General features: G+C 44.1%; 1 protein-coding gene across 1 annotated transcript in view; it reads left to right on the forward strand.

Moving 5' to 3' along the window:
* The window catches only part of LOC114556335 (regulator of G-protein signaling 3), a 54,530-nt gene extending 38,089 nt beyond the window's left edge, over window positions 1-16,441 (forward strand). The window contains exons 16-28 of the mRNA XM_028579237.1: window positions 1,834-1,873; window positions 3,145-3,386; window positions 4,121-4,204; window positions 6,827-6,938; window positions 8,667-8,833; window positions 10,828-10,940; window positions 11,073-11,278; window positions 12,928-13,151; window positions 13,903-13,949; window positions 14,679-14,777; window positions 14,875-14,936; window positions 15,388-15,554; window positions 15,637-16,441. Of these exons, the coding sequence (XP_028435038.1) occupies window positions 1,834-1,873; window positions 3,145-3,386; window positions 4,121-4,204; window positions 6,827-6,938; window positions 8,667-8,833; window positions 10,828-10,940; window positions 11,073-11,278; window positions 12,928-13,151; window positions 13,903-13,949; window positions 14,679-14,777; window positions 14,875-14,936; window positions 15,388-15,554; window positions 15,637-15,870 (1,797 nt within the window). The 3' untranslated portion in view covers window positions 15,871-16,441. The remainder of the gene's footprint in view (window positions 1-1,833; window positions 1,874-3,144; window positions 3,387-4,120; window positions 4,205-6,826; window positions 6,939-8,666; window positions 8,834-10,827; window positions 10,941-11,072; window positions 11,279-12,927; window positions 13,152-13,902; window positions 13,950-14,678; window positions 14,778-14,874; window positions 14,937-15,387; window positions 15,555-15,636) is intronic.
* The last annotated feature ends 10,233 nt before the right edge of the window (window positions 16,442-26,674 follow it).

Here is a 26,674-nt window from a genome sequence, read left to right on the forward strand (position 1 = left end):
TTCTTCAACTTAACCAGTTGTTTTGGTGCCTAAACTTAACAAATCTTCTTCAAATGGCACTAACCTTTTCTGGCTAAACTCAACCTCGGGCCCTGAAAGCACCGTCCTGCCCTGTCTGTAGCCGGCTCATAGTCCCCACACTCTGTGTGGTATAACCGTAGCTAGCTGTCTAAGATGGCGGCTGTCACATGGTGTCCTGCCAGCAGGGTCTGCAGGTGTCTGGATCCACCTGACCCTGAACCTTTCTTAGTGTTCTAGGCTGCGTTTACACAACAACGGTCTCGCTAAAACCAGAAACATTTTCCTTTATGTTCTACATTTATATGACGTTGTTTTGAATACTTTCTGCGTTCACACAGATCCACAGAAACGGACCTTAAAGGCAGCACTACGCCTGCCAGGCCATTAGGTGAATCCCTGTTTAAGGGGGGGCCTTTTTGTCTGATCGCGGTGGTCTCGCTTTGTCAGACCCTCCTCCAGCGTGTTGCTGCAAAGGAAGGTCTGACTAGTCCACCCAGCATTCCTGGATGGGAGAAATAGGTGTTCTGGTTTATTGGCATTTATTTAAACCAATCGCATTCATCGTGGGTGGGGCTAAACTCCGGACGGAGCCACGGTGCCTCTGCTAAATAGTCTCAGGAAGGAACTTGTTTTGGTGGAACATGTGTACGTTCAAAAGTAGTTTTAGTCGTGCAACAGAAAACTTCCGATTGGACAGATAGTCTAGCTAGCTGTCTGGATTTACCCTGCAGAGATCTGAGGAGCAGTTAGACAGACAGACAGACAGACAGACAGACAGACAGACAGACAGACAGATAGTCTAGCTAGCTGTCTGGATTTACCCTGCAGAGATCTGAGGAGCAGTTAACCATAGTCCTCACAAATCCACCGGAGGTTAGAACACTGACACAGAGACAGAGGAAGGGGACGGACATCCGGTGGAATTTTCATCATCAACGGAGCAATATAGACACTATGTAGGAGGAGCGTTAACAAGCTTCTCAGAGACAATATGATGCACACAGCTCGGTAATCTGCCATTACCGTTTTACTCGCATGCCTATTTGATGTAAACGTAATACTGTGTGTGAAGTGGAGTCGTGACGTCAATGTTTCCACAGAGACTGGTTTAGTTTAAACAGCAACACTGGAGTGCATAAGATTTTACTCAGGAACCTGGTTTCAAAAGTTTTCATTTGCAGCCCCCCAAAATGCATTTGTCATGTGAGCGTTAAAATATGTTTGCGTATTATGTTTAAAACGTGTAAAACCCAACATCCTCTTTCATGGAATACAGTATGATGCATAAAGTAACTAAACTAATACTCCTATAACCTGTCATCTGACCAGCAGTACCTGCTCACTAATATTACTATGAATTAATGAAAGAGGGAGGGTGTGTGTGTGTGTGTGTGTGTGTGTGTGTGTGTGTGTGTGTGTGTGTGTGTGTGTGTGTGTGTGTGTGTGTGTGTGTGTGTGTGTGTGTGTGTGTGTGTGTGTGTGTGGCTTTGAATGTATGTAAACGTGAATATTTGTTTATTAGGATAAACCCCTTGAGATGTATCCTCTCGTTTTCGAGGGGGTCCCAAAATATGAGAGGAATATTTCAACAGCTTAGAGGAAGATTGTCTCTTTCAGAATAAGAGCAGAAACTGGAACATTATCATATGTGGAAGTAGAACCTTTGTACCTTTACAACAACAATTAGAACGTTTATAGCATCATTTAGAAAATCCTGTGTTATGTTGTTAGAATACCCCGACAGTTATTACACAACACTTTGTTTAAAGGAATCATAAAACATCTTCCACGTCTTCTGTGTTTGTGTTTCAGCTGCTGCAGCCGGTTTACCACGACAGGAACGCAACCATCGGTAGGAAGTCCACACTGACTGACTGATCATCAGACCTACTGACTGACTGATCATCATCAGTCCTACTGACTGGCTGCTCATCAGTCCTACTGACTGGCTGATCATCAGTCCTACTGACTGGCTGATCATCAGTCCTACTGACTGGCTGATCATCAGTCCTACTGACTGACTGATCATCATCAGTCCTACTGACTGGCTGCTCATCAGTCCTACTGACTGGCTGATCATCAGTCCTACTGACTGACTGATCATCAGACCTACCCACTGGCTGATCATCAGTGCTACTGACTGACTGATCATCAGTCCTACTGACTGACTGATCATCAGTCCTACTGACTGACTGCTCATCATCAGTCCTACTGACTGGCTGCTCATCAGTCCTACTGACTGGCTGATCATCAGTCCTACTGACTGACTGCTCATCATCAGTCCTACTGACTGGCTGCTCATCAGTCCTACTGACTGGCTGATCATCAGTCCTACTGACTGACTGCTCATCATCAGTCCTACTGACTGGCTGATCATCAGTCCTACTGACTGACTGATCATCAGTCCTACTGACTGACTGCTCATCATCAGTCCTACTGACTGGCTGCTCATCAGTCCTACTGACTGGCTGATCATCAGTCCTACTGACTGACTGCTCATCATCAGTCCTACTGACTGGCTGCTGTCCATCAGTCCTACTGACTGGCTGATCATCAGTCCTACTGACTGACTGATCATCAGTCCTACTGACTGGCTGCTGTCCATCAGTCCTACTGACTGGCTGCTCATCAGTCCTACTGACTGGCTGATCATCAGTCCTACTGACTGACTGCTCATCATCAGTCCTAGTGACTGACTGCTCATCATCAGACCCACTGACTGACTGCTCATCATCAGACCCACTGACTGACTGCTCATCATCAGTCCTACTGACTGACTGCTCATCATCAGACCCACTGACTGACTGCTCATCATCAGTCCTACTGACTGGCTGCTGTCCATCAGTCCTACTGACTGACTGATCATCAGTCCTACTGATTGACTGAACATCATCAGTCCTACTGACTGACTGATCATCATCAGTCCTACTGACTGTTTCTACATGTTCCAGACTCACCCAGCACACTCTGTCTGTGTTTTGATTTTAAGATAATACACTTTCATTGTCACTTTTGATAAAATGACTCATCTTGTAATGAGTAGTAATATAAGTTTAGTGTGTTATATTATAGTATGTGTCTTTCTAAATGTCTGGATTCTAAGCTGATGATGTCACTTTTCAGGGCGTCTGTACCAGACTCACCCCAGGAGAGGGCAACACCTCCTCCACGACCCTCCACCCGAATCGTCACGGCGACCGTTCCCCGGCTGCCCCCCGCCCACCTCTGCATCCTCATCAGCCCCTCCCAGTAACTACGGCAACTACCAGAACTGCACCATCGTCCAATCACACCTGCCTTGCTCATCGTATGAAAGCTACATCACCCTGGCACCCAAAACCCTCATCTTCCCTGTCTTCGTGCAGGTGAGACAGACAGACAGACAGGCAGACAGACAGAGACACTGACAGACAGACAGACAGACAGACAGATAACGATGTTTGTCATTAAAAAGGTCTATCCCATTGATGAACCAGTCACGTGGTACGGCCGAGCAGTGAGGCTTTGGACAGAACCACTTAGAAGTTAGAAACCCGATCCATAGAACCGCCACCTTTTGTTCAGGTCAAACTTCAGAACGCTAGACTTCCTGTGTTGAGTCGGGTTTGATCCAGAATATTCTGGTTTAGCTCACGTTGTTATAAATCTTTGTATTTATCAGAACAAAAACTCAGAGCTAACCAATGTGGTGGCCTAAGCTCGGAAAGAGTTCAGCTGTTGTTGCTTTTTCTAGACAATGTTGGATTTGATTTCCTTTTTATTGACTCATTTTCATATACTTCCTATTTCCTGCCTATTAAACTACAGGAAGGAGATCTTTTCTTCTGTTGTCAGACTGATGTCATGAAGTGGCGTATGTATGACACGCCAACTTGTGTGCAATTATTGCCGTGTTACTTGGCTTTAGAAAGTGGGCATGTATGTTTACGTGAAGTCATGATGTCATGTTGCTGTTGTGACGGTGTTTTGTTGTTTTCAGCCTTTAGATCTTTGCAGCCCGGACAGAACCCTACTACACACATATACTGTACTACATGTATACTGCTACTACACACATATACTGTAGTACATGTATGTGACGGTGTTTTGTTGTTTTCAGCCTTTGGATCTGTGCAGCCCAGACAGAACCCTGCTGATGTCAGAGGAGATGGTTCTCCACCAGGCCGACCTGCTGCCTGCAAAGGTAATACCACACATATACTGTAGTACATGTATACTGCTACTACACACATATACTGTACTACATGTTACTGCTACTACACACATATACTGTACTACATGTATACTGCTACTACACACATATACTGTACTACATGTTACTGCTATTACACACATATACTGTAGTACATGTTACTGCTACTACACACATATACTGTACTACATGTATACTGCTACTACACACATATACTGTACTACATGTATACTGCTACTACACACATATACTGTAGTACATGTATTCTGCTACTACAGTACTGCCAGAGTAACTGTACTGCACATATACTGTAGTACATGTATACTGCTACTACAGTACTGCGTCTCGGTAGACAGTGCTGACATTATGTAATAAAACTCCAAAGTTAAGCAAAAATAACCACTAAGTGGATAACACCTTGCATTGCACATGTCCATCTTCCTCTAGCTGTGACATTCATAAAAGTCTACACTCTTCTAGCTTCAAAGCGCTTCTATGTTGTCCACAGTGTGATGTCTACAGTGTGATGTCTACAGTGTGATGCATGTTACTGTTGGGAGGTGAAACGTCTGTGGGTAGCCAATGAGAACTGAGAGATTCTTTAGTTGTTTCTCTGCCTCAGTTTGTTTCCGTTTCATTGGATCTGAGCTATATATATACAGTGAGGAAAATAAGTATTTGAACACCCTGCTATTTTGCAAGTTCTCCCACTTAGAAATCATGGAGGGGTCTGAAATTGTCATCATAGGTGCATGTCCACTGTGAGAGACATAATAAAAAAAAAAAAAAATCCAGAAATCACAATGTATGATTTTTTAACTATTTATTTGTATGATACAGCTGCAAATAAGTATTTGAACACCTGAGAAAATCAATGTTAATATTTGGTACAGTAGCCTTTGTTTGCAAGTACAGAGGTCAAACGTTTCCTGTAGTTTTTCACCAGGTTTGCACACACTGCAGGAGGGATTTTGGCCCACTCCTCCACACAGATCTTCTCTAGATCAGTCAGGTTTCTGGGCTGTTGCTGACAAACACGGAGTTTGAGCTCCCTCCAAAGATTCTCTATTGGGTTTAGGTCTGGAGACTGGCTAGGCCACGCCAGAACCTTGATATTCTTCTTACAGAGCCACTCCTTGGTTATCCTGGCTGTGTGCTTCGGCTCATTGTCATGTTGGAAGACCCAGCCTCGACCCATCTTCAATGCTCTAACTGAGGGAAGGAGGTTGTTCCCCAAAATCTCGCAATACATGGCCCCGGTCATCCTCTCCTTAATACAGTGTAGTTGCTCTGTCCCATGTGCAGAAAAACACCCCCAAAGCATGATGCTACCACCCCCATGCTTCACAGTAGGGATGGTGTTCTTGGGATAGTACTCATCATTCTTCTTCCTCCAAACACAGTTAGTGGAATTATGACCAAAAAGTTCTATTTTGGTCTCATCTGACCACATGACTTTCTCCCATGACTCCTCTGGATCATCCAAATGGTCATTGGCAAACTTAAGACGGGCCTGGACATGTGCTGGTTTAAGCAGGGGAACCTTCCGTGCCATGCATGATTTCAAACCATGACGTCTTAGTGTATTACCAACAGTAACCTTGGAAACGGTGGTCCCAGCTCTTTTCAGGTCATTGACCAGCTCCTCCCGTGTAGTTCTGGGCTGATTTCTCACCTTTCTTAGGATCATTGAGACCCCACGAGGTGAGATCTTGCATGGAGCCCCAGTCCGAGGGAGATTGACAGTCATGTTTAGCTTCTTCCATTTTCTAATGATTGCTCCAACAGTGGACCTTTTTTCACCAAGCTGCTTGGCAATTTCCCCGTACCACTTTCCAGCCTTGTGGAGGTGTACAATTTTGTCTCTAGTGTCTTTGGACAGCTCTTTGGTCTTGGCCATGTTAGTAGTTGGATTCTTACTGATTGTATGGGGTGGACAGGTGTCTTTATGCAGCTAACAACCTCAAACCGGTGCATCTAATTTAGGATAATAAATGGAGTGGAGGTGGACATTTTAAAGGCAGACTAACAGGTCTTTGAGGGTCAGAATTCTAGCTGATAGATAGGTGTTCAAATACTTATTTGCAGCTGTATCATACAAATAAATAGTTAAAAAATCATATATTGTGATTTCTGGATTTTTTTTTTGTTGATTATGTCTCTCACAGTGGACATGCACCTACGATGACAATTTCAGGCCCCTCCATGATTTCCAAGTGGGAGAACTTGCAAAATAGCAGTGTGTTCAAACACTTATTTTCCTCACTGTATATATATATATATTACTGCAAAGGTAAAACATATAGCTTCCTGATCACAATATTGATCCTCTTGAGTCTAGAGACAGAGAGTCTGCAGACAGCTGAGACCTGAACCAGGATCCGTTTCACACTAATGGATCTCTCACACACACACACACACACACACACACACACACACACACACACACACACAGTTTCTGGTAATGTGCTGCTTTTTAGTTTTATGTTTCCAGTAAAAGTGAAGATGAGATCAGGAGGAAGATGAGACGAACACAGATGTTAGCAGAGGTCAGAGGTCACAGCGACATTCAGTCTTTGTGTGTGTGTGTGTGTGTGTGTGTGTGTGTCTCAGGTGACCGTGTTGATCTACAGTGACCTGCTGCTGTTCACCAGAGAGGACGAAGCTGGACGCTGCAACGTCCTACAGAGTCCACTGTACCTGAACACGCTGCAGCTCCGAGAGGGTAAACACACACACAAACACACAGAGTTGTGATAATAACATCATGCTGTTTCCTGTTTGGTCTGTTTCTAATTCTGGCATAACTGTCAGCAGTGTGGTTCATTTTCTCCATAAGATTTAGATTATGATCCATAGGGTCTACACCATCCAGGGTAGACCACCACCATCTGGGAGGTTTCTCTTTAAGATTTAGATTATGATCCATAGGGTCTACACCATCCAGGGTAGACCACCACCATCTGGGAGGTTACTCCATAAGACTGTGTTTTATATATTTAGCTATTTTAACTATCTGAAATGCAAGTATCTTTGTCGGCGGATCTCGGGCGATGTTGCTATGATACGGCGGGATAAATGACTCTTGCGCCCGACGCAAATCTAAAATGGGTTGGTCTGAAGTAGCTAGGTGTGGTTCGGGCGTAACGTGCAATAAACCAATCAGAGCGTCATCTCACATTCCCTTTAAGAGCAGGGGTGCTTGTTCCATGGTGGATTGCTATTATGATGGCGGATTGGCCTGGCGCACGCCAGCGGGAGACAGACAGACAGACAGACAGACCGGAGCTGTGGCAAAGTAATAAATGTCCGTCTTGACCGGGTGGTGATGTTGCTGCTCCTCTCGGGCTCATCTCCTCAAGTCTGGAGAGGATTGCTGCAGCCATGGAGCGTGGGCCTCCAAACGCACCACCTGCTCCTGTTAGGCCCCTTCCTCCTCCCCCCACTCCATCTCTGTCCACCTACTCCATCAGGAGCACATCATGCATTGCCACTCCCGGACCCTCAAGTGTCCAATCCCACCATAGTTCAATATCAGGTCTCCTTCAGTCCTCTAATATTTCCTCATTTATGTCATCAACACATCCATGATTCATGGAAATGTTGTGTAAAATACAACAAGCCAGCATGCTGGGACTTTTTGAGGACTGTACTGTAAAGTGTCTCCTGACTTATCCAAACACCTGAAGCACATTTTCAGTAATATATTTTCTCGTGTAAACCATCCAGGGTAGACCACCACCATCTGGGAGGTTAATGCTCCTCTTAAACATCCACATGTTGGATTAAGATGAACTCTGGTTTACACTGTGGGATCTGAAGGAGGAGAGATGATGCAGCCTGTTGTGACCCCTAGTGGTTCTACTTCTTATTACATGATGAACATCATTTAGCTCAGTGGTTCCCAACCTGGGGTCCGGGCACCCCCAGGGGGGGCGGCAAAGATCACAGGGGGGCGCGAGTCTTTATCTGGTTTGAGGTTGAGGTAAAAAAAAAATGTTTTGCACATGTTAAACAAATTATAATACACTAGAATATCTAATGTATACAAAAGTCTGTATGAAAACTATATATTTTCTTGTATCCTCAATTTTCCTGCCGCCACGGCATCACAATCTTATGAATGAAACATGCCGGAGAAACAGTGCTGATAACTCCTCTGTATCAAAAAAGAAAGAGAGGCTCTATCTCGAGAGTTACCTCAACTTCGGTTTTGGGGGCTCAGCTTTTCTTAGACATGAGTAGGGGGGGGCGCCAAGGAAAAAAGGTTGGGAACCACTGATTTAGCTGTTCATTATTGGTACTTTTAATATTGACACATAACTTTTAATGTTGAATGTAGTTTATTTCAGCCTGAACTAGAATACATTAAAATAATGTCCCTTTCTCGATAGATTCAGGAAATAAAATGTGTTTAATTGTGTGTGTGTGTGTGTGTGTGTGTGTCCCCCAGTGTCATCGGAGCCCTTGCAGATCTACTTCCTGCAGAGCTCTCAGATGTGCTGGCGTTGTCTGTTCAGTCTGGAGGCATTCAGCTTTGAGCAGAAGGTCAGAGTCCGTCTCTGTCTCCATGACAACATCCAACTACAGCTGGTTCCCACGGAGACCAGACACCACCAGGTAGGACAGAGACACACCTGTAAACCCCGCCCCCCATCCACCATAAACTAAATGAAGAGACGTTTGTTATGAGCATGCACAGAGATGTTAATGCTCAACGCTGTGTTCTCCCCACCACCACCGGGGTACAGACAGTCTCTGAGGGACAGCAAGAAGAAGTAGAGAGCAGTAGCCTGGTTGACATCAGACCCTTCTCAGTTATAACTGAGAGTGGGTCTGGGAAAGGTTCATTGACAATTCATTTCCAGAGGGGCGTTACCAACGGACACTACTCAAATGCCTCTGGTCTCGTTGGATAGTCCTTCAACCAATCAGAGCAACGATCCGGGTGACGCTTTTCACATTCACTAAAACAAAATGTGATTTTGGTTTTTGGTGTGGTCCCTCCAAACCCAGGTGCAGGTGTTGCATATTGCAAACTTGTTATCTTCTGCACACGCGCTGAAGAATTCCCAAACAGCTGACGTGTTGCAGGTTAATTCACGACGTTCCCGACATGTGGGAGAATAGCGCGGACACGCGCTTCACACGGCGAGCCACACACGGGGGAAAAGTTTAGAGAAAGGAAAAAGAGACTGTGCTGTGTGCGTGTGTCTTTGAGAACTGTAACTCGTATAACTTATGGTGTCAGTTAATGGTAGAGTTGACCGGGATGAAATCGGCATATGTCACACTGACCTGCAGTTCGCTGAGCACGTGAAGCACGGCTTCGGTAGCCGTCATGTTGAATGTAAACAAAAAGCTGCTCGCCGTCGCTGCGCTATCCTCGCCGCGTAAAGCCCGCCTCAGCGGTTGTGATTGGTGCCTCAATTTTGTGAACATTGGAAATGGGTTTGAATGGGCTCTTCGCCAGACAAATTTGCCGGAAGTTCGTCAGGGTTTACCCAGGCTAAGAGAGCAGAGGAACAAGAGAGCACACTTCCCTAAAACTACAAGTCCTGATCCCTGTACCCCAGGGTTAGCCTCGCTCCACTGGCTTCCTGTCTGCTTCACCGTTGTTGTTAGGATCTGAGATGGGGTCGGCACTACAGCCCTGCACGGGACGGTTTTCTTCATCCCGCTCCCGCCAAATTTCTGACCCTTACCGGCCGCACCCCCAACCTTTGTGTTACACTCCCGCCCGCTCCCGCAAAACTCTGAGAATTTATGGCCGCACAATAATGGAGATGCACTGATTTTTGTCTTCTCCCGTCCCGCATGAGATAACGCGTCATTTTATAGGTCTGTAGAAGTCCTATGGCCGTATGTCTAGAACACTTCCACACATGTCTCAGGAGTTTCTTGTTTCATGTGTGTAGTTGTGTGTAATGAGATGTTGTGTATCCTTGAAAAGCAGCTTCCTTTGACCGGGGAGAACAGAGCAGGGGTGTCCCCTCCACCCAGAGGTGCCAGATTTGTGTCCGTTGTAGTTTAGTGTTTTTGTACATTTGTCACAACGGACAAAGTCCAGTTTGTTTCCATCTTTGTCACAAACAATTGAGAAACTTCTCCAAAAGTCAGAATTGCCTTGCTTTGTTTTTGTGTTGTAAAGACCTCGTTTGAGGTTCATTTATTGACTCCATCCTGTTGCTAGGCTACATCCCGTTCCCGCCCGCAGCAAAGTAAAAACCGCCCCCTCCCGTGAGATTTGCGTTGGCGGGACCTTATCCCAATGCGGCCCTCTGCTGGCACCTTCTTAGTTATCTGAGCTGTTACATGTCAGCACCCTGAGGTCATCCAGTCAGCTGCTTGATGTTCCCGATCCATTAAAACATAAAGCTGAGCGAGCCTTCTGATTGGCTGCTCCAAATCTCTGGAAGAGTTTACCTTTTCAAATTAGAAGTGTTCGCAGCGCTGAAGTCCTCGCTTACATATGTATTAGTGGTTGGCTTATTATTCTTGGTGTATTTATCTATTTATTGTTTTTCCTCTTCCTCCCTTCTCCCTCCCTCTCCCTCCTCTCTTCCTCCTCTATTCTCTTTGTCCTCTTTTCCTCCACCCTTCCTCCCCCTCAGCCCTCAGACCTCCCCTCAGACTTTGGCCTCCTCTCTCTCGCCCAGTCTGACCTCCTCTATCGTCCTTCCTCTCCCTACTCCTCTGATCCTCCTCTCCTCCGTCCTTCCTCCTTGTCTCCTTACTCCCCTGGCTCTCCCTTCTCCTCTCTCTCACCTCACACCTCCTCCTCCTCCTCCCCTCCTTCCAGGACCGCCCCCCCCCAGCCTCCCCTCCTCCCCCAGCCTCCCCGCCCTCCCCCCCTCAGGAGTCCGGTGTGGAAGGAGAGAGGTGGAGGAGCGGAGGAGGAGAGGCAGCAGGGGGAGGGGGAGAGCGCCTCGGAAACCTCAGAGAACGTGGGAGGAGGAGGCAGGGGGCGGGTTCTCCTCCACTTCAACATGAAGGAAGAGGAAGAGGAGGACAGTGATGGAGATGAAGAGGAGGAGGAGTTCTCTTCCAGCTACAGACCTGAAGGTCCGTCCATTTCGCTGTTCTCCTTTCCAGTGTTTCCAGTGTTTAAAAGTCCCATGATATGGTGCTCTTTGGATGCTTTTATATAGACCTTAGTGGTCCCCTAATACTGTATCTGAAGTCTCTTTTATATAGACCTTAGTGGTCCCCTAATACTGTATCTGAAGTCTCTTTTATATAGACCTTAGGGGTCCCCTAATACTGTATCTGAAGTCTCTTTTATATAGACCTTAGTGGTCCCCTAATACTGTATCTGAAGTCTCTTTTATATAGACCTTAGTGGTCCCCTAATACTGTATCTGAAGTCTCTTTTATATAGACCTTAGTGGTCCCCTAATACTGTATCTGAAGTCTCTTTTATATAGACCTTAGTGGTCCCCTAATACGTATATCTGAAGTCTCTTTTATATAGACCTTAGTGGTCCCCTAATACTGTATCTGAAGTCTCTTTTATATAGACCTTAGTGGTCCCCTAATACTGTATCTGAAGTCTCTTTTATATAGACCTTAGTGGTCCCCTAATACTGTATCTGAAGTCTCTTTTATATAGACCTTAGTGGTCCCCTAATACTGTATCTGAAGTCTCTTTTATATAGACCTTAGTGGTCCCCTAATACTGTATCTGAAGTCTCTTTTATATAGACCTTAGTGGTCCCCTAATACTGTATCTGAAGTCTCTTTTATATAGACCTTAGTGGTCCCCTAATACTGTATCTGAAGTCTCTTTCCCATAATTCAGCCTTGGTGCAGTATTACAGCCACTAGAGCCAGTCCCACAATGAGCTTTCCTTAGGATGTGCCATTTCTGTGTCTGTAGCTATTGAGGAGGAGAGGGGGGGGGGGCAAGGTGGAGGGGGGGTGGCCTTGACCAACTGCCACTTTGCTCCTTTTAAAGCCATGATGTCTCTCTCTCTCATGGGTGGGCCAAATTCTCTGGGTGGGCAAAGCAGAGAAAGGGGAGGTAAGCTTGCTCCTTATGACCTCATAAGGAGAAGATTCCTGATTGGTCCATCTGAGCTTTCATTTTCTCAAAGGCAGAGCAGGATACCCAGGGCTCAGTTTACACCTATCACCATTTCTAGCCACTGGGGGACCATAGGCAGGCTGGGGGAACTCATAATAATGTTAAAAAACCTCATAAAGTGAAATTGTCATGCCATGGGACCTTTTAAAGAGATGTGTTTCCAGTGTTTCCAGTGTTTAAAGCTCCAGTGGAGTCTGAGACTGGACGTATTCCGGTGGTAACTCAGTTCACATCCACACTACATGCAGATAACTTTAGTCTGGTGGAGAGAACCATCTGGAAGGGCTTTAAAGCCCTTCCAGATGGTTCTCTCTGGAAGGGCTTTCTGATTTTGACTTTTATATTTTTGCTTCCTGATTTCTCAAACTACGGAGCGTCCCGAGGCCCAGATCACACAATGCACACAGATTAATCTCACGTCAAAACAACTCAGTGCTGTTGACAGGAAATTGTGTTAACTCATTATCTCGTTCATTCTGAAAGCCCTAACGTTTAACTGATCTGGAAAGATCAGCTGAAAATATTGAGTGCTGCTTTAAAACTATAAACTGAACCACTGTGAGCTAGGTGTTGAAAGCAGTTGAGGTGTTATTTTAAGATTAATTCTGTTGTTTTTGTTGTCATTCAGCTCTGCGGCGCTCTCTCTCAGAGGGTTCTCTGCTGCAGGAACCTCGGTCTCCCCGCTTCCTGTCCGACAGCACCATCCATCAACTCACCCGCCCTGCAACCTCTGGCCTCGACCTCGGGACAGGCCCCGCCCCCCGGCGCCCCTCTGTCGACACCTTGAGGAAACAGCTGACCAGAGAAGGAGGGTCTCTGCACCACATGCTGCTGCTGCTCAACGGCACAAAGGTAGAGACCGGAAGAGACCTTTTAGTTTAACACAAAACAGCCCCGAAATCCCCATCACCAAACCCACCAGACTCCATGTAAATAATCAGGACTTTTATCATCGTAAAACACACTTCATTCAAAGTGGACAGAAACTAAATAAAACTATCAAAAGCCGTCTTCATTTACATGTGGAGATATGCTGGCTCTATACACGTTAAAATTCCAGATTATTTACATGGAGTCTGGTGGAGATATGCTGGCTCTATACACGCTAAAAGTCCAGATTATTTACATGGAGTCTGGTGGAGATATGCTGGCTCTATACACGCTAAAAGTCCTGATTATTTACATGGAGTCTGGTGGAGATATGCTGGCTCTATACACGCTAAAAGTCCAGATTATTTACATGGAGTCTGTTGGTATTGGTGATGGGGATTTCAGGGCTGGATCAGGACAGACCAGAAGAGAAAAACAAGACCAGCGGAAGTAGAAAAAATAAAGAAAACTAGAGAACATGCTTGAAAAGTCTAATAGAGTGCAGACAAAACCAAGACACAAGAGAGTAGAGCAGCAGAGTCCAGATGAGAGATTTAAAGTCTAGAAGAGAGACTAGTGTGTTCCAAAAACAGAGCAACAGAATGTGAGTCCAGTAACGTAGTCTGACAATCAATCAATCAATATTATTTATTTTTCCCAGAGGGCAGTTTGTGTCGCAGCATAAAGCATAAAATCATACATGTATAAACAGGCAGTTGTTTTGTTCCTTCAGGATACGGAGTTCAGAAACCTTCGACTGAGGAAGAAGACCAAGAGTCTGTACGTACCCACACACACACACACACACACTGAACACAGACAGTGCTGAGCATGTGCAGTAGGTTGCCCACCTGTTAATCAAACCATGAAGAGAGAAAATGTCTTTGGTGTATGAGCTTCCAGCCATTTAGTTCTTCGCCTGTACTACGAAGCAGGATTTGTGGTCAGTGAGGTATAATTTGGGTTTTCAGGGTCAAGACGTTGGAAGTTGTGGTAACATTTCCAGCTTACAAACTCATGCTGTGTAAGTTAAGACAGTGGTACCCAGGTCTTATTCAGGTCTGTGTCCAACATAACCTCATAACCTGTCTCAGGCAAAGGAGTACTTCACCCCCCTGTTTCTCTATAGATTATGGGAGACGCTTTTATTCAAAAGGACTTCCAATTAAATGCTTTCAACCCTGAAGGTGCAAACTCAACAGACAACAAGTAGTAAGTGTAAGTATAATAGCGATAGATGGTGAAACAAGGCAGGCCTGATTGGTTCTATCAGGGAATGATTATAAAGATTTACTAAGAATATGTTTTCCTCTCTAACTGGGACGTTTTGGGACTGAATGGTGGGATTGTTGAGAACCAAGTACACACAGAGATACACTGGTAAGAGTCACTGGTAGAGAAGATAAACTAGAAGGTCTGGGTACGTCAGAGCCAATCAATGAATCAGAAGTTGTGTTTTTGTTTGTCTGTACTTCTTGTCGCTCTGACTCTTCATCGTCGCCTCTTCAGAGCCGCTGACGTCCGGAGCCGACTGCTGTTTCTACGGAGACCCAAAAACAGTACTGGTGTCCATGGTAACAGTTTGGAGAAAGCTCTGAGAAACAACAGGTAGGAACACTGTTGTACTGATGAGTTCAGCTGGGTCCAACAGATTCCTGCTGGTTCCAGTGTGTCTGAGGTGAGGCATTTGTTTTGTGTGTTTCAGACCATCCACGAGGGAGGTGCTCAGGTGGGCGGAGAGTCTGGAGGCTCTGCTGACCAATCAGTGTAAGATAAACCACTTCCTGTTTGTTTCTGTAGGACCAGGGGCGCATTCAGACTCAACAAAACTGTTATTTAAACAGAAAAGGGTGCGTAGAACACCATGCTGTGTGTGCAGAGGTTTTGGCTTTTTATTACGAGTTTACAGATACATCTCTGCTGATTGGCTAACACACCTAAAAGCTTGTTGCACAGTTTTACAACACTAGACACTTTTTTTATGCTTTTATATCGAGTTTTTTTTATATTTTTTTGCGCTTTTTAATGTTTTTTTTAGATGCTTGCAGTGCTTTTGAGTCTTTTTTCCACTGTAACGATACTGTAATACTACAACACTACTACAGGAAACATGCAGCCAAACGCTGCACAGTGTTTAGAGAAGCAAGCCCCCCGCCTGCGTGATGACAGTCTGTCTCGATTGGTTGAACAGTCTCCTTTCTCTCTTCCCATTGGTCAGATGGTCTGGCGGTGTTCCGGCACTTCCTGAGGTCAGAGTTCAGCGAGGAGAACCTGGACTTCTGGTTAGCTGCGGAGACATTCAAGAGGACACGCCCCCTCAGCAAGATGGCCGCCAAAGCCGTGAAAATCTATGATGAGTACATTTCTACCAACGCAGCAAGACAGGTATCTGTCTGTCTGTCTGTCTGTCTGTTTGTCCGTCTGTCTGTCTGATGTATCATGTGACCCCGCTGCTGTCTGTCTCCAGGTCAACGTGGACTCTTCTGTCAGAGAATCGACCAATCAGGGCCTTCGTCTGGGCGTTAACGCCGCCTCCTTCCAGATTGCCCAGGATCAGATTTTCAGCCTGATGGAGAGCGACAGCTACCCACGATTCCTCAGGTCCCGCCTCTACGCCCAGCTAGCCTACCAGGGCTCACAGACAGCCACACAGTCGGCCAATCAGAGCGCAGCTGTGTCTGTAGCTGTCGGCCAATCATAAAGGAGGAGAAGATACAGGCTGACCATCCAGTCATCTATTTAGACAATAAAAGAAACTATTGAGTTGCATTATGGGAAATGTAGGATACAGTGTTTTTGGCTAAATGACTGCTCAGATTTAGATATTTCTTTTTAATCCGTCTCTCACAAAAATATTTACTTTATAGTTTTAAATCAACACATTAAATCATTTTAAGATTCTTTGAATAATCAATTCATAAAACTCCTCTTTATCCCGCAAAACATTTTGTGGGGTTTTACTCAAATAAAATGTTTGTCATACAAAACTTTCAGACTTTAAGTTAGCTTCTTGTGCAGTAAACATAAATCAGAATATTAGTAGTAAGTTTTTGTAGGATTAATTAAATCAAGTAACGTGATGAATAAATATGTTGGGTGGGAAACGTTTTATTGTACTTCATTTTGTATTTTTTTAAAATAAATAACTGATTTCTTTTCAACATTTTTAGTGCAACTTTAAGCTGAAGTTAGTGGTGTTTATGTGTTTTATTAAAGAAGAAGAATGTGACTGTTGTTGCTGTAACACAAGATTAATAAAAGGTGTAAGTGAACCTGTTGGGATGGACTCTTGCAGAATGACATGTATGAACTGTAGTTTTCAGAGCATCGTGTCTGTGGCTGGCTTTAAATTATCCATGTTCCTACTTAAATGGATTATCATTTTAAAGGTGCACTATGAGTTCCTGCATGGTTTCAGTGCAATTTCATTTTCTAGTCAAATAGTAGGCATCTCTCCTTGATCTACTAGCTGCCTGCCCCCTGAACACACCGTGAAAAACTGTTAGTTAGTGTGCATGCACAATATGGGGGGAGACAACAACCCCCACCCCCTCCCCCAACCATCTTGTTGATGATTGGTTGGAACGTGGTTTGTGGTATTTTGGTGCACAGCCTGTGCCTCTAGTATTTCTTTGACGTTTCCGACCCTGTGTTGTCTCCCGAGACCGGGCTTTGTCATGGTATGTTCAGGGGGCAGGCAGCTAGCGGGTCAAGGAGAGATGACTACCAGTTGAGACTAAAATGAAATCATGCTGAAATCATTCAGGAACTCATAGTGCACCTTTAATGATCCAATATTGATTCATAAAATCCAAAATGGATCTTTGTTGTGTTTTATGAAACAACACTGGAAAAAAGGCAACTTTAAAAAAACCATGAATACTAAGTGTTTTTTGCTTGAAATAAACAATCGGCTGATGGAAGAAGTTAAATTCATTTGGTTAAAATTACTTGGAGATAATTAGATATGATCTTTAAAAAAGATGATCCATCTTTTACCAAGAACACGGCCCCGTAAAAAACTTGTTCTCAAAAAAGCTTGTTTCAAGACTTCAAGACTCAGGGCCACGTGTAAACGTAGAATAAGTACAACCCGAACCATGCGTTCAGCGCACTGACCCTGTTTTCCGACGTCAATCTAGTAAAAGTGGATTTGGACATGCTCTAAACACACCTGCACCAGGTGCTTCACACCTTGCGCTTAGATGGTTAAAATAGGGCCCATGATCTTTAAACAAAAAAATCCATCTTTTACCAATAACACGGCTGCTTAAAAACCTTACGAGATGTCAAAAAAGCTTGTTTCATCTGAGATACGACTTGCAAGACATTAACGTTTTATCAAGATATTTAAGTGCATCTTCTAAAAACAAGTCCCAATATAAAACTGAAATATCACTCATTAGTGTTTTATGTTAAGTGTTGTTGGATATTTAGACTACAAATGAGATATATACTTGATAAGATGTTGCTTTTTTGTGGTGTAGAAAACCTAAGGTACCAACTATGTCATGGTAGTTTGTTGAGAAGTGATCAAAATAGGCTCCAAAGTTAGGCTTTTACTTTGGTAGAGTCACTGGTAGAGAAGATAAACTAGAAGGTCTGGGTACGTCAGAGCCAATCAATGAATCAGAAGTTGTGTTTTTGTTTGTCTGTACTTCTTGTCGCTCTGACTCTTCATCGTCGCCTCTTCAGAGCCGCTGACGTCCGGAGCCGACTGCTGTTTCTACGGAGACCCAAAAACAGTACTGGTGTCCATGGTAACAGTTTGGAGAAAGCTCTGAGAAACAACAGGTAGGAACACTGTTGTACTGATGAGTTCAGCTGGGTCCAACAGATTCCTGCTGGTTCCAGTGTGTCTGAGGTGAGGCATTTGTTTTGTGTGTTTCAGACCATCCACGAGGGAGGTGCTCAGGTGGGCAGAGAGTCTGGAGGCTCTGCTGACCAATCAGTGTAAGATAAACCACTTCCTGTTTGTTTCTGTAGGACCAGGGGCGCATTCAGACTCAACAAAACTGTTATTTAAACAGAAAAGGGTGCGTAGAACACCATGCTGTGTGTGCAGAGGTTTTGGCTTTTTATTACGAGTTTACAGATACATTACTTTTTGTAAATGTGTTGCTTTTTCCGACATTTTTGTACGCTTTTCGTCGCATTTTGATTGACAAAAGTCATCAAAAAAGTTCCTTAGCCATAGAATTTAGCAAATCTAGCAAAACAATGATACCTTTTTTTTAACAACAACCTGTTTCACAGCCTGAATATGAGAACTCTCTGCTTCTGGGGGGAATTTCTGAGTCTCAGAGTCAGCAAATCAGCCATATTCTGCTTTGAATGTCAGGTAATTACAGTTTAAAAAAAGCGCACAACTAGGTGGCCCAAAATTTATTGTGAACCCAAACTGATATACGGGCCGGATCTAAATCTGTAACGGGCCGGATTTGGCCTGCGGGCCTTGAGTTTGACACATGTGGTATATAGATAATGAAGACAACCAAACAAAACAAAACAAAACAAAACAAAAGAAGATTCAGGCACAGATGAGAAGGGAGGGGGGCATGGGGCTGGGGATAGGCAGAGGTGAAGAGATGGGTCTTGAGGCGAGACTGGAAGATGGTGAGGGACTCAGAGGTGTGGATTTGGGGGGAGGGAGTTCCAGAGCCTGGGAGCTGCCCTGGAGATGGCTCTGTCCCCAAAACTGCAGAGGTTGGACTTTTGGATGGAGAGGAGACCAGCTGAGGTGGATCTGAGGGACCGTGAGGGTTGGTAGGGGGGGAGGAGGTCAGTGACGTATGAGGGGGCCAGATGGTGGAGGGCTTTGTAGGTGAAGACCAGGATTTTGTAAGTGATCCGGTGGGAGATGGGAAGCCAGTGGAGTTGTTTTAGGACTGGAGTGATGTGGTGCCAGGATTTGGAGCGGGTGATGAGTCGGGCGGCTGCGTTTTGGACCAGTTGGAGTCTGGTTGATGTTGGTAGAGCTGATGCCGAGGAGAAGTGAGTTGCAGTAGTCCAGTTGGGAGGAGATGAAGGCGTGAATGAGTCTTTCAGCAGCGGTGGGTGTGAGAGAGGGTTTGATTTTGGTGATGTTGTGGAGGTGAAAGAAGGAGGTTTTAATGAATTGACGGATGTGAGGCTCAAGGGAGAGGGTGGAATCAAAGATAACGCCATAATAATCAATCAGAAATCATAACTTTACTGATCAACAGAACCAAACAGAATCTGTAGATTGTTTAACAGTTATCAGAGATGATCCAGAATGAAAATCTGAAGAATTTAGCCGAGTGTTTTTCTGTTCGGGGTGGAGATTTAATGTTTTTATGTTTTAATTGTGTTTAAATCGGTGTAAATTCTGCATAGTGACATTCTGTCACCCTGTTGATAATCAGTAATCGTCGGTGTGGTTTTTATTCAAATGCAGGAAATTGTGCAGAAAGTTTTGCGGTGACTCCTCCTCATGACAGCTTTACAGGAAACGCTGCAGCATGTGATCAGTGTTACTGAGGGGGAGTTGATCAGGCTGATATCTGTGTTTCCTGTTCTCTCTCCTGCAGCCCTAGCACAGCTGATTGATATCTGAATATTAACGCTAACACAACACTTCCTGCTGCTGCTTCACATTAAAACATCCTCAACTGAACAAACACAGGAGGCTTTTATTGTGAAGCAGTCACAGGAAACAGTCTGGTCTAAACACGTCTTTAGTTTGTTCAGCTGGGGGAGAGAGGGTGGTGGGGGGGGCGGGACAGCTGCAGAGAGTCAGTAATAAATACGTAGTTTATTACTTATAAGTACTTCATCTAAATACAATATGAAGACAACAGTAACAGGTTCTTTCAGAGATCATAAAGACTAGTGAAAATGTGCCTGTTTGGAACAGGAGATTACTTGGCCTGTTGTATTGCTGCTTGTAGAATTCATCAAAACCAAATTGTACCCTACCGCAAAATGACTTACAGAAGGACCCCAAACCACTTCAAATGCAACTCCCCTGTATCCCCTACTACTAACTTACAGATTTACCTGACATAGAACGTTGCAGATTCAGAATGAAATCACAAAATATCCCAATGAAAATGTGGAGAAAACAGACATTAGCGTCATGGACTCTAATCAGCACATATCTGCGATCATCTGTGTGTGTGTGTGTGTGTGTGTGTGCACGCACAGTGAGAGAGAGAGACGGTGTAGAGTGAGTCACAACACAAACAGGTGGTCAGTCAGTGTTTGCATGCAGTGTGAGAGGGGGAGTGGCCAGCGGCTAGAGCGGCAAAGCCAATGTGTCCTTCTTTTACCGATATATTTAACAATGTCACACTTGGCACTGCACTTCCGCGTGCTCATAGCAAGACACCTGTCAAGTTTGAAGTCCATCGGACTAACGGATCAAAAGATATAAGCTTAACACCCACACACACACACACACACACACACACACACACACACACACACACAGACAGACACACAATGGTCCAAAATGCACACACAGACGTTCCTGCAATTTATAGATGGATAAATGAAAACATGAATAAAAATCAGAGTTTATGTGTGTCTGTGTGTGTGAATTTGTAAGTGTATATGTGTGTGTATATGTATGTGTGTGCTGTTTCTGAAATGTCATAAAGTCGTAATTATATATATATATATATCTACTGATCTCAGGCAAACAGTCAGCCGCTCTCTCTCTCCCCTCTGAGGAGGAACAACTGGAACATGAAAACCGCACTCAATATGACAGCTACAGTTTATCTGAAAATAGCGTCGGGCACACTGACTTTGATGAATTGACTGTTTATCAGACCCCAGATCAGCCAAGAAGCTAACGTTAGCGAACGCCGCTGCAACAACAACAACAAAAAAAAGAGAGACGCTATTCCTCAGACACGTTGTATTAAAGTTACTGTTTAAAATGCTTTCCCTGTTAGTGGGGATGCATACCGCTCCAAACCAACATTATAAACTTAATAATCTTCACCCAGCGTTTAGTTTGGTTGCTAAACTGTGTGTAAAATGAGCGGTGACCTTAAATCACCTGTGTGACGTTTATGTTTTCAACGTTACTGTTGATGTTCAAACAGGCCTGCCTGTGTGTTTTGAGAAATATCTTTATACTGCAAGGCTATATTTATTTTTAATTATCTATATATATAAGGAGTAATTTATATTGTTCTATTTTATAGTGATCGATTATCTGTTCAAAAAACGTTCTATGTTCTATGAAAATGTAAAATGTTCTATTAAAGAAAAGATAGAAAATAAATATTTGTGTGTGCTGTAAAGTGGTTAGAAAATATGAATTTGGTATTGGATAAATCGGTATCGGCAGGTCAAACTCAGGACAAAATTTGGAAATCGGAATCGGCCTAGAAAGTTGTAATCGGTGCATCTCTATTGTGTATGTGTATGTATGTATGTATGTGTGTGTGTGTGTGTGTGTATATATGTGTGTGTGTGTGTGTGTGTGTGTGTGTGTGTGTGTGTGTGTGTGTGTATATGTGTATATATGTGTGAGTGTTACTGCCACTTGCCAACCATATACACAATCTCATTCTGAAATGCTGGGCAGCCAAACAGGTACCGTGAGATTTTAAAGATGCTAAAATCACCACAGTGTACAAGAACAAGGGCGATCGAGGAGACTGTAATAACTACAGTGGTAAGGTACTTGCTAGGATCCTGCTCAAACGTCTTCAGGAGATAGCAGAGGAGGTATACCCAGAGTCACAATGTGGATTCAGACCACAGCGCTCCACTGACATGATATTTTCTGTTAGACAACTGCAAGAGAAATCACGAGAACAGCAACAACCACTGTATATGGCTTTTGTAGACCTCACAAAGTCTTTGGATTAAGTCAACAGAGACTCGCTATTCCTAGTGCTCCAGAAAGCTGGCTGTCCCCCTGTTCTGCTATCACTGATCCAATCATTATATGATGGTATTCTCAGTAGAGTATAGTTTGATGGCGAGCTTTCTGAGAGTTTCTCAATCAAGAGAGGAGTAAAGCAAGGGTGCGTACTCGCGCCTATACTCTTCGGCATATTTCATATGTATTCCAGAAAGCCTACAAAGATATACATAACACCACAGGAGTCTCATTACTATCCCGAGATGATGGAAACTTTTTCAACTTGGCCTGCTTCAAGGCGAAAACCAAAACACAGCAGTTTGTTATCCGAGAACTACTCTATGCTGACGGTGCTGCTCTCTGTGTATCATCTCCAGAACAGCTCCAGACCCTACTGGACAGCTTTGCTAAATCATGTGACCTGTTTGGGCTTACCATCATTCTGAAGACAACTGTCACCATGTCACAGGCTGCTGACTATCAATCATTCACAATAAATGATATCACTCTCGAGGATGTGGAAAAGGTTACCTATCTGGGATCCACCATGACGCGCAACACTACACTAGACCTGGAAATATCCTCTTGTTTAGGAAAAGCAGCCTCTACTTTTGGTCATCTAACCAAACGATTCTGGAGGAATATACATCTGTCTGTGCGAACTAAAGTTAGAGTGTAAGAAGCATGTGTACTGAGTATACTCCTATATGGATCTGAAACCTGGCCTACATATCGCTCCCAAGAGAGTAGAATCACCCAGAGGAAAATTGTATTGCTCAATGGTTGCTATTCTACAGCTCAGGAGACTGAGCCTCATTTTTATTTCAATTTTGTCTGACCCATGTCTTATATGTTGCTCCTAAAATTCACTAGGAGAAATAAGTGAGACAGAGCAATATTAGCAGGAGTCATAGTTGAGACATGATGGAGATAACTTGCTCAATCTCATTTTGTTCTCCTTAGGAGAAGAAATTGAGCAGTCCCAGAGCTAATATTGCTCAATATTAGCTCTGGGACTGCTCAATTTACGAAATACGAAATACAGTCACTATTTACACCGTTTTAGCTGTATTTTAACCGGACCTGTCTGGCCGCAGTTTTTCCGTTGTTTGCAAAACTTTCCTCCGCTCCGTTAGCTAACGTCTAGGTATTTGTTGTGCTAACGGCTAGTTAGCCTGCCTAATAGCGGGAGGTAAAGCGGACCACTCAGGATTTTGCCTCCTTGGAATTCTATTCTATATTTTGGTAGCAGTAACGGGCTATCCACAGCTTGCTAACACAAGCAGGAGCACCTGCATTGTAATTTGACTTGTGAAAAGGGATCGGTTTTAGGAGAAGGCCTCCATCAACGTTGCTACTAGCTAAACTAGCAAGCTACACGATGCCCCCCCCCTCAGCTGTTCACCTGGCTTTGACTCGTGCCTCCTGTTCAGCCAGAAGATAGTGGAACTTGAAGCCAGAATATCGACTCTCCACCAAATCAAGGCAAGTGAAGAGTTCCTCGACTCCATTATCATTGGAAGTTCCCCTCACACACACACTGTCAGATGTCTTGATTCCACTGTGCCCTGCAATACTCTCACCCCACTACGCCCTAATACAACCTCTGACCCTGTTGTCTCTCCTCGGCTTCTGCCGAGGACCCAGCCAGCTCAGCTGACCAGCTCCACTCCACACCAGCCTGAGCCATGGCGTGTAAGCAAGCACCAGAGCTCAGCCCCAGCCCAACCCCTACAACTAGAAAACTGCTACAGCATTCTGATGAACGACGAGGAGTTCCCTTCTCTGCCACGTCCCCACGCAGCTCATCCTGGTCCATCCACACAGTCGACGCGCCCATTGAGGGCGGACTCTCCCCCCTCGGACTCATCAATCTCCACGCTGGTCATCGGAAGCTCCATGGTCAGGGACCTCCACATTCCCCCTTTACCTAGAGGACCCTCCAAGGTCTACTGCTTCCCCGGTGCCAAGGTCCGTGACATCCAGCACAAACTTCCCGGCATCCTCGCCCGCCACGCCAAGGTCGACAACATCATCGTGCATGTGGGCACAAACGACATCAGAGAGAGACGGTCGATAGCACTCCAGGAAGACTTCACCACTCTCCTCTCCACCCTGATGGGCACAGGTAAGCGGATTGTCATCTCTGGGCCTCTACCTACCTACAGGAAGGGTGCGGAGAGATGGTCCAGACTGTTCTGGCTCCACACCTGGCTGGAACCACTCTGCACTTCCCTGAGCATTCCATATGTCGCCAACTTCAACTTGTTCTGGGAGATGCCCAACCTGCTGAAGCGTGATGGTCTCCACCCAAACCGACACGGAGCCAGGATGCTATCTGACAACATAACGACCACACTGACAGAAGGCAAGTATTGACATTATGTAGAAAATATCACAGATTCATGTCCCCCAGGTATTGATCCTGATAGCACTATACAAGTGGATGAATCTGAAAATGTTGTCTGCAGGATAACATGTAGTACTATTATTATTCCAGTAACATGTAGTACTAGTGCTATTCCAATTATAATCAACAACAGACCATACAAAATGGTGAAGCCCCTAAGTAATAAGAAGTTGACTGCAAACATAGTCAATTTAGCATCCAGTTTACGCCAGCCACAGCCTGTCCCAAAAGAAAATGAGATGGTGTCTGTTCCTCGACTAAGATCAGTTAAATCAAAGGTAACTAAGAGAGGGGCAATACTTAACAACCTAATTGAAATTAAAACTACCACTGCAATGATAGAAAAGGATAGGAAAATTAGATGTGGATTACTAAATAGCAGATCTCTGTCTTCTAAAACAGTACTAATAAATGAATTGATATCTGATAATCAAATTGATCTATTCTGTCTTACTGAAACCTGGCTGGACCATGAAGAATATATTAGTCTAAATGAAGCGACTCCTCCCAGTCATATTAATACTCAAATTCCTAGAGGCTCAGGCCGAGGAGGGGGAGTTGCAGCCATATTTGATTCAAGCCTGTTAATTAATCCTAAACCTAAACTAAATTATAACTCTTTTGAAAGCCTTGTTCTTAATCTTCAACATCCAACTCGGAAATCAGAACAGCCAATTATATTTGTTGTTGTCTACCGAGCTCCAGGTCCGTATTCTGAATTTTTATCTGAATTCTGAAAGTTTTTATCATGTGTAGTCCTTAAATCAGACAAAATACTTATTATAGGTGATTTTAATATCCATGTGGACGTTGACAGCAATAGCCTTACTACTGCTTTCAACTCACTACTAGATTCTATTGGCTTCAGTCAGAGTGTGCATGAGGCCACGCACTGTTTTAACTACACCCTCGACCTCGTGCTGGCATATGGTATAAAAATTGAAGATGTATTAGTATTCCCGCAAAATCCTTTATTATCAGACCACTTCTTAATTACTTTCGAATTCTTAATACCCGATTATACGAAATTAGATAAAAGCTACCATACTAGATGCCTATCTGACAGTGCTATAGCTAAATTTAAGGAAGATATTCCAACAACACTAAACTCATTACCTTGTTTTAATACAACAGAGGACCTTTATGTAAACTTTAGTCCCCCTCAAATCGACAATTGTGTAGATGGTATTAAGGCCTGCCTACGGACTACTTTAGACTCTGTTGCTCCACTCAAAAAGAAGAAGATGAAGCAAAGGAAACTATCACCTTGGTATAACTCCCAAACTCGTAAATTAAAGCAAAACTCGCGAAAACTTGAAAGCAAATGGCGCTCCACCAAAATGGAAGAGTCTCATTTGGACTGGCAAGACAGTCTGAAAACCTATAGGACGGCCCTCAGACATGCCAGATCTGACTATTACTCATCATTAATAGAAGAAAACAAGAACAACCCAAGGTTTCTTTTCTGCACTGTAGCCAGGCTGACAGATAGTCACAGCTCTACTGAGCCATCTATTCCTCTAGCTCTGAGTAGTGATGACTTCATGAGCTTCTTTAATGATAAAATTATAACAATTAAAGATAAAATTCATCACCTTTTGCCCTTCACTTCTAATGGTTCACCTTTCAACGCAGGACTGCTAGAAAGAACGACTAGACCTGACATACAGTATACTTAGACTGTTTTTATCCTATAGACCTTCAACAACTAATGGTAAAGGTATCTTCAGCAAAGCCATCTACCTGTCTCTTAGACCCCATCCCAACGAGGCTACTCAAAGAAGCGTTACCCGTGGTAAACACTTCATTACTGGATATGATCAATATGTCTCTATTAACAGGTTATGTACCGCAGTCATTTAAAGTAGCTGTGATAAAACCTCTTCTGAAAAAACCCACCCTCGATCCTGAGGTCTTAGCAAACTATAGACCTATATCTAACCTTCCCTTTCTCTCCAAGATCCTTGAGAAAGTAGTTGCTAATCAGTTATGTGATTTTCTCCATAGCAACAGCTTATTTGAAGACTTTCAATCAGGATTTAGAAAGCATCATAGCACAGAGACGGCACTGGTGAAAATTACTAACGATGTTCTAACTGCTGCAGACAAAGGACTTGTGTCCACACTTGTTTTATTAGATCTTGGTGCTGCTTTTGACACTATTGACCATACAATCCTGTTACAGAGATTGGAACACTTAGTCGGAATTAAAGGAATTGCACTAAGCTGGTTTAGGTCTTATTTTTCTGA

Source organism: Perca flavescens, chromosome 5 (assembly GCF_004354835.1).
Source record: "Perca flavescens isolate YP-PL-M2 chromosome 5, PFLA_1.0, whole genome shotgun sequence".
Classification (NCBI taxonomy): Eukaryota; Metazoa; Chordata; class Actinopteri; order Perciformes; family Percidae; genus Perca; species Perca flavescens.